The sequence below is a fragment of the Scardinius erythrophthalmus genome (assembly GCF_964197995.2).
Source record: "Scardinius erythrophthalmus genome assembly, chromosome: 1".
Taxonomy (NCBI): domain Eukaryota; kingdom Metazoa; phylum Chordata; class Actinopteri; order Cypriniformes; family Leuciscidae; genus Scardinius; species Scardinius erythrophthalmus.
The window spans coordinates 73,835,929-73,850,959 of record NC_138221.1 but is presented as its reverse complement, the minus strand read 5'-3'; the positions used below and the strand labels follow the sequence as shown (position 1 = coordinate 73,850,959).

Below are 15,031 nucleotides of genomic sequence, written 5' to 3'. Positions count from 1 at the left end.
GTGGCCACAGATTGAAAAGGCACGGAAGCAAGGGAGGAGAGCCTTCTTCGTCGGAGCCAAAGCCATCATTGAGGGTAAAGAAATAAGAATGTAATGATAGCTCTGATGTGATCTAAAAGTGAAGTTGCCTACTTTGTTGAGAAGTTCAGTTGTATTCTAAAATACATCTAGTGATGTAGTGTGGAGAGAGCTTACTAGAGAGAGTAGTGCCAACACTCTGTGCAAACATTCATATTTCTTCATTTTCTTTCCCTTTTCTGAACGTTTCACCGTCATATGGACATTAACGGGTCTCTGCCTTGGGTTTTACCATGTCAGGAGCAGGTGAGTGTTCATGTGAACTGTTGGCCGAAAAATAAAGCTTTTGTGAATTTATTTTAAAGTAATTTTTCCCTGCTATATAATCGCTTGGCGTTAACTGATTACCCCATATAAATGCACGTCATGCATATGCAAGAGTAAAACCAGCAATGTTTGTGTACAAACACTGTGGCGTCTCGTGGAGACATTTTACGCCTTTATTAACAGCCATTTACTGCACCAAGAAGTAGAATTAAATCCTGATTTTTTTTTGTCTGCATGTAAAGTATGTTCAGTAACTCAAAATGTAATGTTTTCCTAATTACAGGAGTGGTGGCAACCCTGAAATTTAGCAAAAAACGATATAGTCTGTGATTATCACGGCCATATAATCACAGCATCTGAAGGGAGGGCAATGATGGAGGACCTGAGAGATGAGGCAGGGTACTTGTTTTTTTTTTTTTAAATCAGGAACCAAAAGCCTCTGTATTGATGCACAAACCTTCCCGTGCCGCTGTCACCCCCATGCAGACACATTTGGGTGACGTATTAATCACTCAAGTAAGTTGCCAAATCTTAAACCAATGTGCTGCACAATGACATCAGATGGGGAAGAGCGTGAAGTCGTCCTTTTCAAGGCTTTGGAAGACATCCCCGTTGGCCGGGAACTCAAGTTTGACTATGGGGTGAGTCGAAAGTCGTTCCGCAGGGAAGGCTTAGACCTGGAATGGCTGGACGAGTAGGCCCCAGTCCATTATTTTTTACACTTTTTTATAATTAAAAATTACAATTATTACAATTTGTGGAGATATGTGATAATATAAGTGCAGAAAAGAGTATCAGTTGCACTGTTAGTATCTAGTGTTGAAAGCTGATCAGGTGGAGGAAGTGTGGATGAGACCAGAGAGGATAGACGAGAGGGTGAGAGTGAGCGTAGGTTTCGCCGAAAGGTTACCTGTGGAGGAGTGTGTGTTGTGTTCTGAGGCAGGTGACCTGTGGAAGAGTGTGTGTTATGTTCTGAGGCAGGTGAACTGTGGAGGAGTGTGTGTTGTGTTCTGAGGCAGGTGACCTGTGGAGGAGTGTGTGTTGTGTTCTGAGGCAGGTGACCTGTGGAGGAGTGTGTGTTGTGTTCTGAGGCAGGTGACCTGTGGAAGAGTGTGTGCTGTGTGGAGGAGTGTGTGTTGTGTTCTGAGGCAGGTGACCTGTGGAAGAGTGTGTGCTGTGTGGAGGAGTGTGTGTTGTGTTCTGAGGCAGGTGACCTGTGGAGGAGTGTGTGTTGTGTTCTGAGGCAGGTGACCTGTGGAGGAGTGTGTGTTGTGTTCTGAGGCAGATGACCTGTGGAGGAGTGTGTGTTGTGTTCTGAGGCAGGTGACCTGTGGAGGAGTGTGTGTTGTGTTCTGAGGCAGGTGACCTGTGGAGGAGTGTGTGTTGTGTTCTGAGGCAGGTGACCTGTGGAGGAGTGTGTGTTGTGTTCTGAGGCAGGTGACCTGTGGAGGAGTGTGTGTTGTGTTCTGAGGCAGGTGACCTGTGGAGGAGTGTGTGTTGTGTTCTGAGGCAGGTGACCTGTGGAGGAGTGTGTGTTGTGTTCTGAGGCAGGTGACCTGTGGAGGAGTGTGTGTTGTGTTCTGAGGCAGGTGACCTGTGGAGGAGTGTGTGTTCTGAGGCAGGTGACCTGTGGAGGAGTGTGTGTTGTGTTCTGAGGCAGATGACCTGTGGAGGAGTGTGTGTTGTGTTCTGAGGCAGGTGACCTGTGGAAGAGTGTGTGTTGTGTTCTGAGGCAGATGACCTGTGGAGGAGTGTGTGTTGTGTTCTGAGGCAGATGACCTGTGGAGGAGTGTATGTGGAGGAGTGTGTGTTGTGTTCTGAGGCAGATGACCTGTGGAGGAGTGTATGTGGAGGAGTGTGTGTTGTGTTCTGAGGCAGATGACCTGTGGAGGAGTGTGTGTCGTGTTCTGAGGCAGATGACCTGTGGAGGATTGTGTGTTGTGTTCTGAGGCAGATGACCTGTGGAGGAGTGTGTGTTGTGTTCTGAGGCACATGACCTGTGGAGGAGTGTGTGTTGTGTTCTGAGGCAGATGACCTGTGGAGGAGTGTGTGTTGTGTTCTGAGGCACATGACCTGTGGAGGAGTGTGTGTTGTGTTCTGAGGCACATGACCTGTGGAGGAGTGTGTGTTGTGTTCTGAGGCAGGTGACCTGTGGAGGAGTGTGTGTTGTGTTCTGAGGCAGATGACCTGTGGAGGAGTGTTGGTTGTGTTCTGAGGCAGGTGACCTGTGGAGGAGTGTGTGTTGTGTTCTGAGGCAGATGACCTGTGGAGGAGTGTGTGTTGTGTTCTGAGGCAGATGACCTGTGGAGGAGTGTGTGTTGTGTTCTGAGGCAGATGACCTGTGGAGGAGTGTTGGTTGTGTTCTGAGGCAGGTGACCTGTGGAGGAGTGTGTATTGTGTTCTGAGGCAGATGACCTGTGGAGGAGTGTGTGTTGTGTTCTGAGGCAGATGACCTGTGGAGGAGTGTGTGTTGTGTTCTGAGGCAGGTGACCTGTGGAGGAGTGTGTGTTGTGTTCTGAAGCAGGTGACCTGTGGAGGAGTGTGTGTTGTGTTCTGAGGCAGGTGACCTGTGGAGGAGTGTGTGTTGTGTTCTGAGGCAGGTGACCTGTGGAGGAGTGTGTGTTGTGTTCTGAGGCAGATGACCTGTGGAGGAGTGTGTGTTGTGTTCTGAGGCAGATGAACTGTGGAGGAGTGTGTGTTGTGTTCTGAGGCACATGACCTGTGGAGGAGTGTGTGTCCTGTTCTGAGGCAGATGACCTGTGGAGGATTGTGTGTTGTGTTCTGAGGCAGATGACCTGTGGAGGAGTGTGTGTTGTGTTCTGAGGCACATGACCTGTGGAGGAGTGTGTGTTGTGTTCTGAGGCAGATGACCTGTGGAGGAGTGTGTGTTGTGTTCTGAGGCACATGACCTGTGGAGGAGTGTGTGTTGTGTTCTGAGGCACATGACCTGTGGAGGAGTGTGTGTTGTGTTCTGAGGCAGATGACCTGTGGAGGAGTGTGTGTTGTGTTCTGAGGCAGGTGACCTGTGGAGGAGTGTGTGTTGTGTTCTGAGGCAGGTGACCTGTGGAGGAGTGTGTGTTGTGTTCTGAGGCAGATGACCTGTGGAGGAGTGTGTGTTGTGTTCTGAGGCAGGTGACCTGTGGAGGAGTGTGTGTTGTGTTCTGAGGCAGGTGACCTGTGGAGGAGTGTGTGTTGTGTTCTGAGGCAGATGACCTGTGGAGGAGTGTGTGCTGTGTGGAGGAGTGTGTGTTGTGTTCTGAGGCAGGTGACCTGTGGAGGAGTGTGTGTTGTGTTCTGAGGCAGGTGACCTGTGGAGGAGTGTGTGTTGTGTTCTGAAGCAGGTGACCTGTGGAGGAGTGTGTGTTGTGTTCTGAGGCAGGTGACCTGTGGAGGAGTGTGTGTTGTGTTCTGAGGCAGGTGACCTGTGGAGGAGTGTGTGTTGTGTTCTGAGGCAGATGACCTGTGGAGGAGTGTGTGTTGTGTTCTGAGGCAGATGACCTGTGGAGGAGTGTTGGTTGTGTTCTGAGGCAGGTGACCTGTGGAGGAGTGTGTGTTGTGTTCTGAGGCAGATGACCTGTGGAGGAGTGTGTGTTGTGTTCTGAAGCAGGTGACCTGTGGAGGAGTGTGTGTTGTGTTCTGAAGCAGGTGACCTGTGGAGGAGTGTGTGTTGTGTTCTGAGGCAGGTGACCTGTGGAGGAGTGTGTGTTGTGTTCTGAGGCAGATGACCTGTGGAGGAGTGTGTGTTGTGTTCTGAGGCAGGTGACCTGTGGAGGAGTGTGTGTTGTGTTCTGAGGCAGGTGACCTGTGGAGGAGTGTGTGTTGTGTTCTGAGGCAGGTGACCTGTGGAGGAGTGTGTGTTGGGTTCTGAGGCAGATGACCTGTGGAGGAGTGTGTGTTCTGAGGCAGGTGACCTGTGGAGGAGTGTGTGTTGTGTTCTGAGGCAGGTGACCTGTGGAGGAGTGTGTGTTGTGTTCTGAGGCAGGTGACCTGTGGAGGAGTGTGTGTTGTGTTCTGAGGCAGATGACCTGTGGAGGAGTGTATGTGGAGGAGTGTGTGTTGTGTTCTGAGGCAGATGACCTGTGGAGGAGTGTGTGTCGTGTTCTGAGGCAGGTGACCTGTGGAGGAGTGTGTGTTGTGTTCTGAGGCAGGTGACCTGTGGAGGAGTGTGTGTTGTGTTCTGAGGCAGGTGACCTGTGGAGGAGTGTGTGTTGTGTTCTGAGGCAGATGACCTGTGGAGGAGTGTGTGTTCTGAGGCAGGTGACCTGTGGAGGAGTGTGTGTTGTGTTCTGAGGCAGGTGACCTGTGGAGGAGTGTGTGTTGTGTTCTGAGGCACATGACCTGTGGAGGAGTGTGTGTTGTGTTCTGAGGCAGGTGACCTGTGGAGGAGTGTGTGTTGTGTTCTGAGGCAGATGACCTGTGGAGGAGTGTGTGTTGTGTTCTGAGGCAGATGACCTGTGGAGGAGTGTGTGTTGTGTTCTGAGGCAGATGACCTGTGGAGGAGTGTGTGTTGTGTTCTGAGGCACATGACCTGTGGAGGAGTGTGTGTTGTGTTCTGAGGCAGGTGACCTGTGGAAGAGTGTGTGTTGTGTTCTGAGGCAGGTGACCTGTGGAGGAGTGTGTGTTGTGTTCTGAGGCAGGTGACCTGTGGAGGAGTGTGTGTTGTGTTCTGAGGCAGATGACCTGTGGAGGAGTGTGTGTTGTGTTCTGAGGCAGATGACCTGTGGAGGAGTGTGTGTTCTGAGGCAGGTGACCTGTGGAGGAGTGTGTGTCGTGTTCTGAGGCAGGTGACCTGTGGAGGAGTGTGTGTTGTGTTCTGAGGCAGGTGACCTGTGGAGGAGTGTGTGTTGTGTTCTGAGGCAGGTGACCTGTGGAGGAGTGTGTGTTGTGTTCTGAGGCAGATGACCTGTGGAGGAGTGTGTGTTGTGTTCTGAGGCAGGTGACCTGTGGAGGAGTGTGTGTTGTGTTCTGAGGCAGATGACCTGTGGAGGAGTGTGTGTTGTGTTCTGAGGCACATGACCTGTGGAGGAGTGTGTGTTGTGTTCTGAGGCACATGACCTGTGGAGGAGTGTGTGTTGTGTTCTGAGGCAGATGACCTGTGGAGGAGTGTGTGTTGTGTTCTGAGGCAGGTGACCTGTGGAGGAGTGTGTGTTGTGTTCTGAGGCAGGTGACCTGTGGAGGAGTGTGTGTTGTGTTCTGAGGCAGATGACCTGTGGAGGAGTGTGTGTTGTGTTCTGAGGCAGGTGACCTGTGGAGGAGTGTGTGTTGTGTTCTGAGGCAGGTGACCTGTGGAGGAGTGTGTGTTGTGTTCTGAGGCAGATGACCTGTGGAGGAGTGTGTGCTGTGTGGAGGAGTGTGTGTTGTGTTCTGAGGCAGGTGACCTGTGGAGGAGTGTGTGTTGTGTTCTGAGGCAGGTGACCTGTGGAGGAGTGTGTGTTGTGTTCTGAAGCAGGTGACCTGTGGAGGAGTGTGTGTTGTGTTCTGAGGCAGGTGACCTGTGGAGGAGTGTGTGTTGTGTTCTGAGGCAGGTGACCTGTGGAGGAGTGTGTGTTGTGTTCTGAGGCAGATGACCTGTGGAGGAGTGTGTGTTGTGTTCTGAGGCAGATGACCTGTGGAGGAGTGTTGGTTGTGTTCTGAGGCAGGTGACCTGTGGAGGAGTGTGTGTTGTGTTCTGAGGCAGATGACCTGTGGAGGAGTGTGTGTTGTGTTCTGAAGCAGGTGACCTGTGGAGGAGTGTGTGTTGTGTTCTGAAGCAGGTGACCTGTGGAGGAGTGTGTGTTGTGTTCTGAGGCAGGTGACCTGTGGAGGAGTGTGTGTTGTGTTCTGAGGCAGATGACCTGTGGAGGAGTGTGTGTTGTGTTCTGAGGCAGGTGACCTGTGGAGGAGTGTGTGTTGTGTTCTGAGGCAGGTGACCTGTGGAGGAGTGTGTGTTGTGTTCTGAGGCAGGTGACCTGTGGAGGAGTGTGTGTTGGGTTCTGAGGCAGATGACCTGTGGAGGAGTGTGTGTTCTGAGGCAGGTGACCTGTGGAGGAGTGTGTGTTGTGTTCTGAGGCAGGTGACCTGTGGAGGAGTGTGTGTTGTGTTCTGAGGCAGGTGACCTGTGGAGGAGTGTGTGTTGTGTTCTGAGGCAGATGACCTGTGGAGGAGTGTATGTGGAGGAGTGTGTGTTGTGTTCTGAGGCAGATGACCTGTGGAGGAGTGTGTGTCGTGTTCTGAGGCAGGTGACCTGTGGAGGAGTGTGTGTTGTGTTCTGAGGCAGGTGACCTGTGGAGGAGTGTGTGTTGTGTTCTGAGGCAGGTGACCTGTGGAGGAGTGTGTGTTGTGTTCTGAGGCAGATGACCTGTGGAGGAGTGTGTGTTCTGAGGCAGGTGACCTGTGGAGGAGTGTGTGTTGTGTTCTGAGGCAGGTGACCTGTGGAGGAGTGTGTGTTGTGTTCTGAGGCACATGACCTGTGGAGGAGTGTGTGTTGTGTTCTGAGGCAGGTGACCTGTGGAGGAGTGTGTGTTGTGTTCTGAGGCAGATGACCTGTGGAGGAGTGTGTGTTGTGTTCTGAGGCAGATGACCTGTGGAGGAGTGTGTGTTGTGTTCTGAGGCAGATGACCTGTGGAGGAGTGTGTGTTGTGTTCTGAGGCACATGACCTGTGGAGGAGTGTGTGTTGTGTTCTGAGGCAGGTGACCTGTGGAAGAGTGTGTGTTGTGTTCTGAGGCAGGTGACCTGTGGAGGAGTGTGTGTTGTGTTCTGAGGCAGGTGACCTGTGGAGGAGTGTGTGTTGTGTTCTGAGGCAGATGACCTGTGGAGGAGTGTGTGTTGTGTTCTGAGGCAGATGACCTGTGGAGGAGTGTGTGTTCTGAGGCAGGTGACCTGTGGAGGAGTGTGTGTCGTGTTCTGAGGCAGGTGACCTGTGGAGGAGTGTGTGTTGTGTTCTGAGGCAGGTGACCTGTGGAGGAGTGTGTGTTGTGTTCTGAGGCAGGTGACCTGTGGAGGAGTGTGTGTTGTGTTCTGAGGCAGATGACCTGTGGAGGAGTGTGTGTTGTGTTCTGAGGCAGGTGACCTGTGGAGGAGTGTGTGTTGTGTTCTGAGGCAGATGACCTGTGGAGGAGTGTGTGTTGTGTTCTGAGGCACATGACCTGTGGAGGAGTGTGTGTTCTTAATGCGCATGTGAACACCATCAGCTTTTCTCACAAGTCTGTGTAGAGAGAATGGTGTCGTCTTAGCGGCCCCTAATTTAATAACAAATGATTGTTGCGACGGAAGCGAATCAATCAAAACTAACTCTAGCTGGAATATAACTTTATTAAAGAACCGCTATAAAGCCATCTCTGTTACCTTAAACTATACGCTTATCTCTGTAAAGCTGCTATGAAACAATCTACATTGTTAAAAGCGCTATATAAATGAAGATGACTTGACTTGTGTTTTGTGGCAGGTTGAGAGTGAGGAGGAAGTGATCTGAGGTGTGCAGTGGAGTGACCAGTGTATGGTCAGTGGAGAGGTAGCGTGTATAGATAAGGTCCAATTTGTTACCTGATTTGTGAGTAGCCGCAGTAGATACTCGTTTGAGGTCGAATGAGGCAAGCAGAGTGTGGAAATCAGCAGCCTGAGGTTTTTCTAGGTGGATGTTGAAGTCTCCAAGTAGGATGAGAGGAGTACCGTCCTCAGGGAAGGATGAGAGTAGCACATCAAGTTTTTCCAAGAAACTGCCATGCTGCCCTGGGGGACAATTTTGAGATCGCCAAATGTCCGGGATTCGGCTTTTGCGTTCTACAGTCGCCATTCATCATGTTTACTGTGGCGAGCAGGACGAGGCTGAGGGCCGTGGGAGAACGGCGTGAGGCCAGTGGTGTGATTACTGATTAGCAACACCTGTGTGACGCACCAGTCTCGTATCTCTCACGGAGGAGCGGAAGCAAAAGGAGGAGAAACGACAGTGGAGATCGAGAGAGATGTTTATGTCTTATTTGATGTGACAGCAGTTGTCCGTGAGGGGCTCAATTGTCTTTTACTTTCGCTTTGTATTTATTTTATTTTATGTCATTTAAGTCTTTAAATGTTCGCCGGTTCCCGCCTCCTTCTTCCCATGACAAACGAACCTCGTTACATTTTCAATATTTGACACTGACACGTACGTGCCAGCTTTGCAGGTCATGCATTCTGCTTCACACCGATCCCGACCGACACGAAAACACAGGAATTTTCTTAAAACGCACATCAACCGATCACTTGTTTGTGTAGAACATGCGGAACTAGCTCCTACAACTGGCTGTAGTCTTTAGCCTCTGGCCAAAAAAGCCTCCGATGACGCAAAATGATGATTTTTGATCTGAAGTTTTTTCCAGACATAAAATACATAAATATCTCATCTCAGGGGGACATGAGGGAGTGAAGCACGGTGATTCGAAAACACTACAGGTTTTCTACAGATACAAAGCTTAATGCTAATCGGTGAAGTATCCCTTTAAGCTTAAATTCAGAGGATGAAATCCAGTGGGAACTGTAAAGTAGCGTGCAGTCCTACATCACCGGGCTATTTGCCTAAACATCACGGTACTTTAAATCACGGTGGAAACGCAGACAGCAACAGGGCTGGGGGAAAAAAGTTCCTGGGACACATTGTTCCGGGTAATTTCGGTGGAAACGCGGCTTATGATTTTCGTCTTTCAGACGAATTCATCTGACAGAGAAAGAGTTTATTAATTTTCAATGATTATGAAAATTGGTGTATATTGTCTTGTAAATAACAATAAATTCTCTAAATATATAATAATAATGAACCTATTAGTCAAGAAATTGCTGCACTTGAATTGGTGCTGTTGTTGTTTTTTTCCAGAAATTAACAATGGAGAAAAGAGCAAAACATCAGGTCGAAGGAAACCTTCACGATGTGCCGAATGTTACTGTAGGAGCAAATCGGCACAAATATTTCACTGCCGTTTTACAGGAGGCAGGAAGAAATAGTTGTGTTGTTATCTTTGATGTACAAAGGCATCACATATTTGTCAAAGCCCAGAAAGACAGGTAATTGTAAAAAGTGTGATAGGTTAAAGCAGAATGTTGTTTTTTTTCATGAATAATTATTAGTTGTATGTTTGTCTATGTAGGATAATCTTAATGGAAGTTGTGCTTTGCTATTTTTGTAGGAGTCCTGTAAGGCTGTGTGAGGTGGGTTTGTCCCCTTCACGGCAGAAGAAAGGAGAGGTTGACATCATCGTAAACAGTTCATCCTCCTTGACACGTGTGCTTCGTCTGGAGTTTGCCTTCGATAACTGTTCACGTGAGGTTGTGGAAGACTGGACGTTGCACAGCAAACTGTAGATAATCCCAGGGAATATCAATGGGTAGGTTGATGTTAATGGCATGCACACATGAATGCTACAAAATTTCATGTGAGAAGCTGTGTGTTTTTGCAGTAGTGTTTGATTAATATGTTTGTTGTGGATGTAAAAGCTGTTTATGGGAAAGATGTGTTACAAGGAGTTATTTAAGCTTTAATGTCTAGGGCTGTAGTTATTTTAACCCATTCATTGAAATGAAATAATTAATTAGCAATGTGGTTTTGTGTGATTTCTAAATTGCAGAAATCAAGATTTTTCCACCAGCACCCTAAGTTTGCAACATGAAAGAAGCATGCCTTAATTTAGCACAATAAGCAAGTATAAAGTATAGAATTCAAATATAAATGAATTGATTAAAAATGTCACATGTTGTGTGTTTAAATGTGACATCTATGAAAAAGTGTATACAAAGAGAATAGCAATGCTGATAAGCCATTTTATAACTTTTGGATTTGAAATAAAAATGAGTAAATGTTGTGTTTGTGATATACAGTGGATTATTTTATACATAGATATTTGTGCATTGCAGATTTGGCATATGGGAAAGCACATGAGCGTGTGCTACTGATGTATCACAAAAATAAATATATTTTGAATACTTTGGATTCAGGAGAGATGATGTATCAGAATGATGTAATTTGCAAGTCTTTTCAAATTATCACTGCGGCAAAACAAAGTATTGAGTATTAGTCCATTCACACAGAAGGTGTTTTCGAGATGCAGGTGTAGGGGCACGTTTTTTAAAAGTTGAACTTCTTTTACTATGAGTGTCGCGTAGAACATTGTGTCATGTGCGAGATGATGCAAAAGATGCAAAAAAGATTCTACCAAACCTATAATACAAGCATTTGCGTACTGCACAACATATGAAAAAAGTTTAAAAAGTATAAAGAAATAACCAATGATGTCTCATTTAATTTATGAAAAGGTATGGTGGCTACAAATATTGGCAATAAAGCTATTTTAGGTGTATTAAAAATAGTTTCAAAATCGTGATTAAGATCGAAATTGCAATATTGATCAAAAAGTTGTGATAGATTTTTTTTTGTCCATATTTTACAGCGCTATTAACTACATTGATCTGTAAATAGTGGTGGTGAAGATGGTATGCATCATTCTGGTCATGTGCTGCAGTTAGAATCACTATTGATGGAGTATATTTCAAAACAAAGTGCTTTGTAAAGATTTTGTTATATATAGGAAATATTATTAGAATGTTTTAAGTGTGGTTGTTAAACAGTCCTTTATGATAATAGTAGATAAAGTTTAGTTTAAGTAACTTAGATAAAGTTTAGTTTACCTGTAATACCTGAGATGTTATATAGAGACATACTTGTTTGTTGGATTCATGTGTGTGTGGTGTAACATCATGTTATTGTTGCCAAGAAAAGAGTTGGTTAGTGTAACAATTATTTGCCCTGTATTTTGTATTTTAGGTGAATGTCACAATCAAAGTGCTCCAGTTGGATGAGGATACTCAGGCAATGACCCGCAGCAATCAAAGATAGCAAAGAAGGTCTTATGATGTGGCAGATCAAACCTGTGGTTTGTCATTGACTGTCTGGGGAGGAGATATGCTTGAAACAGGGAAGTGCTACACAATCAAGAGTGCATCTATTCGACAGTTTGATTTTTGCACTTGTTTGTCTACTACTAAACAGTCTTCTATAACAGTTGTGCCTGATGTATCAAGCAATGTTGCGCAAGTAATTAACCGTCAATAAGGTCAAAGAGGGAGAAGTTGTGACGGCTGAGGTCAAAGCAGAATACCAATGTCCGAAGCTGCATCCTTTGCCTGCGCTCAACTTCCAGACATTGATGACAAGATGTCCACAATGTGCAGCATACGGCAAAACAGCAAGAGTGATGTCAGTCCTTCGTGCAGCTGTCACTGTACAGGACTAGAGTGATCAAATGAGCACTTTTGTAATAGAAGATGTTGTGCTTCATGAGTTGCTGGATGTGCAAGTCAACAGTCGGCTGGAACCAGATGAGCTGGCAGCAAAGTTGCTCAGTGATGAACATGGCCATTTGCACATAAAATACAGAGGACAACGTGTTATCTCTGCATCATTTATGATTCTGAGTCAGCAAATCAGTCTTCTGAAGCACAAGGGAGAGACGTCGTGGTTCATACATCAAGCATGCAGCGATCTACAAAAGCAATGTCCGAAGATTTGATGCTTGAAGAATTGTTGATGCTTGAAGCTGCTGAATGTTCACAGCCCCCAGGGTTTGGCGGAGAAGGGTAAAGGAGGTGATTTTGAGTCAGCAAAACAGTGTTTTGAGACAGAAGGCAAAGATGTACCACCATCTCCTGTGGTTCTTGAACCTAGGGAAGACACAAACATAAACACATCCAGACTGTCAACAGAAATTGACAGAAATGAACCCCAAATGATTGACAGCCCATCTTCTGGTTCTCTTAACCGCTCTTTACGCCACATTAACACAACAAGAAAACTTGTAGATTGGAGCCTCACATTAAAAAAGAGAATTGTCATCATTGGGGACTCAAACCTATCTAGGCTTCCTCACTATGAGGAACCCGATCTCCAAGTTGACAGCTTCCCTGGGGCTAAGTTCCAGCATGTGTGCAATCTTTTAGAAAAGGCCACAGTGGCCAGGGTACCAGAGCAAGTCGTTCTGTCATTTGGCATTAACAATGACAGCCAAAACAGTAATTCAGAAGACCTACAAAACTGCGAAAAAGGATCTTACCATAGACAGAAATAATCGTGCCTCTGATTAACTTCTCGAGAGTGCTGCCACAGGCAGAGCAGGACATGCTAGAGCACATGAATAGTTTTATTGAGAAGAACCTGAACTTTATTCCTCTGCTGGCATCCACACATTTCCATGTGGAGAAAGACGGACTCCATTGGAGACCTGCCACGGCAAAGGCTCTCCTCACACATTGGGCTTCGCATTTAAACTTATAAACCCTGATAACCCAAAATGCGGTTCTCACAAACTCATTATTAACCTGTCGAAGTCCTTTGTGTTATCAGAAGATCAAACCTCTCTTACATCCCCACCCCATCGAGCTGCAGAAAGAAAGAATTGTTAGCTGACATGCAGGCATACCACCGCAGACTCAAGCTATAAACATTCTTTGAGGGCAAGAAAAAACAAAAAAACAAAGTACCGTTCACTCACCCCTCTGATTGGGAGCCCACGTTATCTAACTTGCCTAAAGAAATTGACAAAATCATCAGAGCTGACAATTTTGCCTTCAAAAAATTACACTGGGGTTTGGGTGTGACTCCCAATTGCATTGAAAGCAACAGAAGGTCTAAAGAAACTGCAGGACATAAGAAACAACAAGGTAGTCTAGAAGTGGGTAATGAGAACTTGTTTCACAGCAGCAAGGCTGGAGTTTCTGTTGAAGTTGCTTTGAAAGCGAATGAGAAAACAACTGGAGAAGGTGTTAAGAGAGGCAACAAAACGTAAAGAAAGATGTTCAGTTGAGTACTTTGGTGAGAAGTAATTTTCTTGTTTTTGTCTTAATTTTGCTTAAAACAGGAAAGTGAATTGTTGGTTGATTGATAAACAAAAGATCTAAATGTGGGCAGTTTTGGTTTGGTCTCAGTCATAATTTAGGAAATTTTGTGTTCTGACATTTGGGAGAAGTTTTTATTTATTTTATTGTTATTCTCAGATGTTAGTGTTAACTATGAATGGTACATTATCAAACATGGTTTGTGTTTTTATACATTTTGACAGTAACAAAAGGTGTCAATGTATTTTCACAAGTGAAAGTAGAAAATGCAGGTTGGTGTTCCTCAAATGTTAGTAATGGAGTACTGAAGTATATGTAAGATTAGTTCACCCAAAAATGAAATTTCTGTCATTAATTACTCGTTTCACACCTATAAGACCTTTGTTCATCTTTGTAAAACAAATTTAGGTATTTTTCATGAAATCCAAAGGCATCTAAATCACACATAAACAGCAACATCATTGCACCTCTTGAAATCCAGAAAGGTAGCAAAAGCATGATTAAAGTAGTCAACACTACAACGACATGACGGTGAGTAATTAATGACAGAAATTTTATTTTTGGGTGCACTAATCTTTTAAGTAAAGGTAAATGTGAAGTGTTGTATATTGACAGGGTTTTGTTTACAGAATAACACAAAAAATTTTCTTTGTATTAAGCATTGTTCAATAAATGTGTGTGCAAAAAGGTATATGTAGGCTGAATATTGTTATGTGCACTCTTTTTAATTGTATTATTTAATTGTCTATGGGAGTGTTGTCCGTATGTAGTCCATAAGGTGGCAAAATAGTTTAATTTCATTTCGTGGTTGTGTTTGTGCACTTTGCATGAACATATTTACAACAATAGTGAAAAATAAAATATGTAAGCTTGGTGTGAAGTAATACAAGCAACTGCGATAACGACCAGTGCCACAAATTAATATCTGTGCAATGCAATTGCGTGCATACATCAATTGTCCCTAAATTGTTTAAATTTAGTTCAATCACTCCACAAATAACATTGCAACATGTAGACCTAAAGTGTGCCTGATCATTTTAGTAGGTCTATTAGCTAAACGCAACAAGTAAATAGTTTCAGTTTGATGACTATACTGTCACATTCTGATTCAGATTACTTGAATAACTTTTTAAAAAGTTAAGAAGTACAAACCAGGGGCTCGTTCTTCGTACGTTGCTTATTACATCCGAGATCAAATGACACATCCAAGATGATATCATCGTGCTAATCATGATCCGGCTAATTGGGTTCTTCGAACTCATCTGTTGTTTATGATTAGTATCGCTGGATTGAGTTATCTGAGATAACTGCGCGTTCATGCGCTGGCTTAAAAGGGGATATGTATCGATCGTAGAAACATTGATCAGCAACGCTGCTATTGGCTGTTCAGCGTGGCCAAAGAGCACGCACAGTTTTTCTCCTCAGCAGAGCAAGATAGTCGAAGTTTATTCGGAATTTTAATGTTTAATCAAAACGCCAGGAAACACAAAGTCTGCAAAAGCCAGGAGAGAGGGCTGGCAAAAAGTAGCAGACAATTTAAATCTGTTAGAAGTGGCCATGTTAGATGTTTTTATCACTTATTAGCCTTTTTTGTATTTTAATAATTGCATAATTAGGCTACTTTGTTCATTGTAATGTCAGAGTCACCACACTAGAACATGGGAACAAATAAAAGTGAAGTACAAAAATATTCTACACAGCCTAATGGTAATTTTTAGTTATATTATAGTCTCTTCTCTTCTATAAAAGGCACTGTTAAATAAATGGTTGTCTGTTTATAAAAGCAACCAAGAAAAAGGCTGAAAAAAAAGAAAAGATCTTAGTAGCCTACACTGTAAAATAATTGTACAAATA

General features: G+C 45.0%; 1 protein-coding gene across 2 annotated transcripts; it reads left to right on the top strand.

Moving 5' to 3' along the window:
• The first annotated feature begins 628 nt into the window (after positions 1–628).
• Positions 629–13,878, top strand: LOC308699588 (uncharacterized protein). 2 transcript variants are annotated; one of them, XR_014031202.1, is made up of 4 exons: positions 9,182–9,358; positions 9,481–9,678; positions 11,112–13,286; positions 13,727–13,878. XR_014031202.1 is itself a non-coding variant. In XM_081380477.1 (3 exons), the coding sequence occupies exons 1-3, from the start codon at positions 885–887 to the stop codon at positions 9,653–9,655; spliced, it is 465 nt and encodes a 154-aa protein (XP_081236603.1). In that variant the 5' UTR covers positions 629–884; the 3' UTR covers positions 9,656–10,544. The 2 variants fall into 2 exon arrangements, 1 of the variants encoding a protein (XP_081236603.1); XM_081380477.1 differs by lacking the exons at positions 11,112–13,286; positions 13,727–13,878 and adding an exon at positions 629–986 and having other exon boundaries at positions 9,171–9,358; positions 9,481–10,544.
• Positions 13,879–15,031: the final 1,153 nt, after the last annotated feature.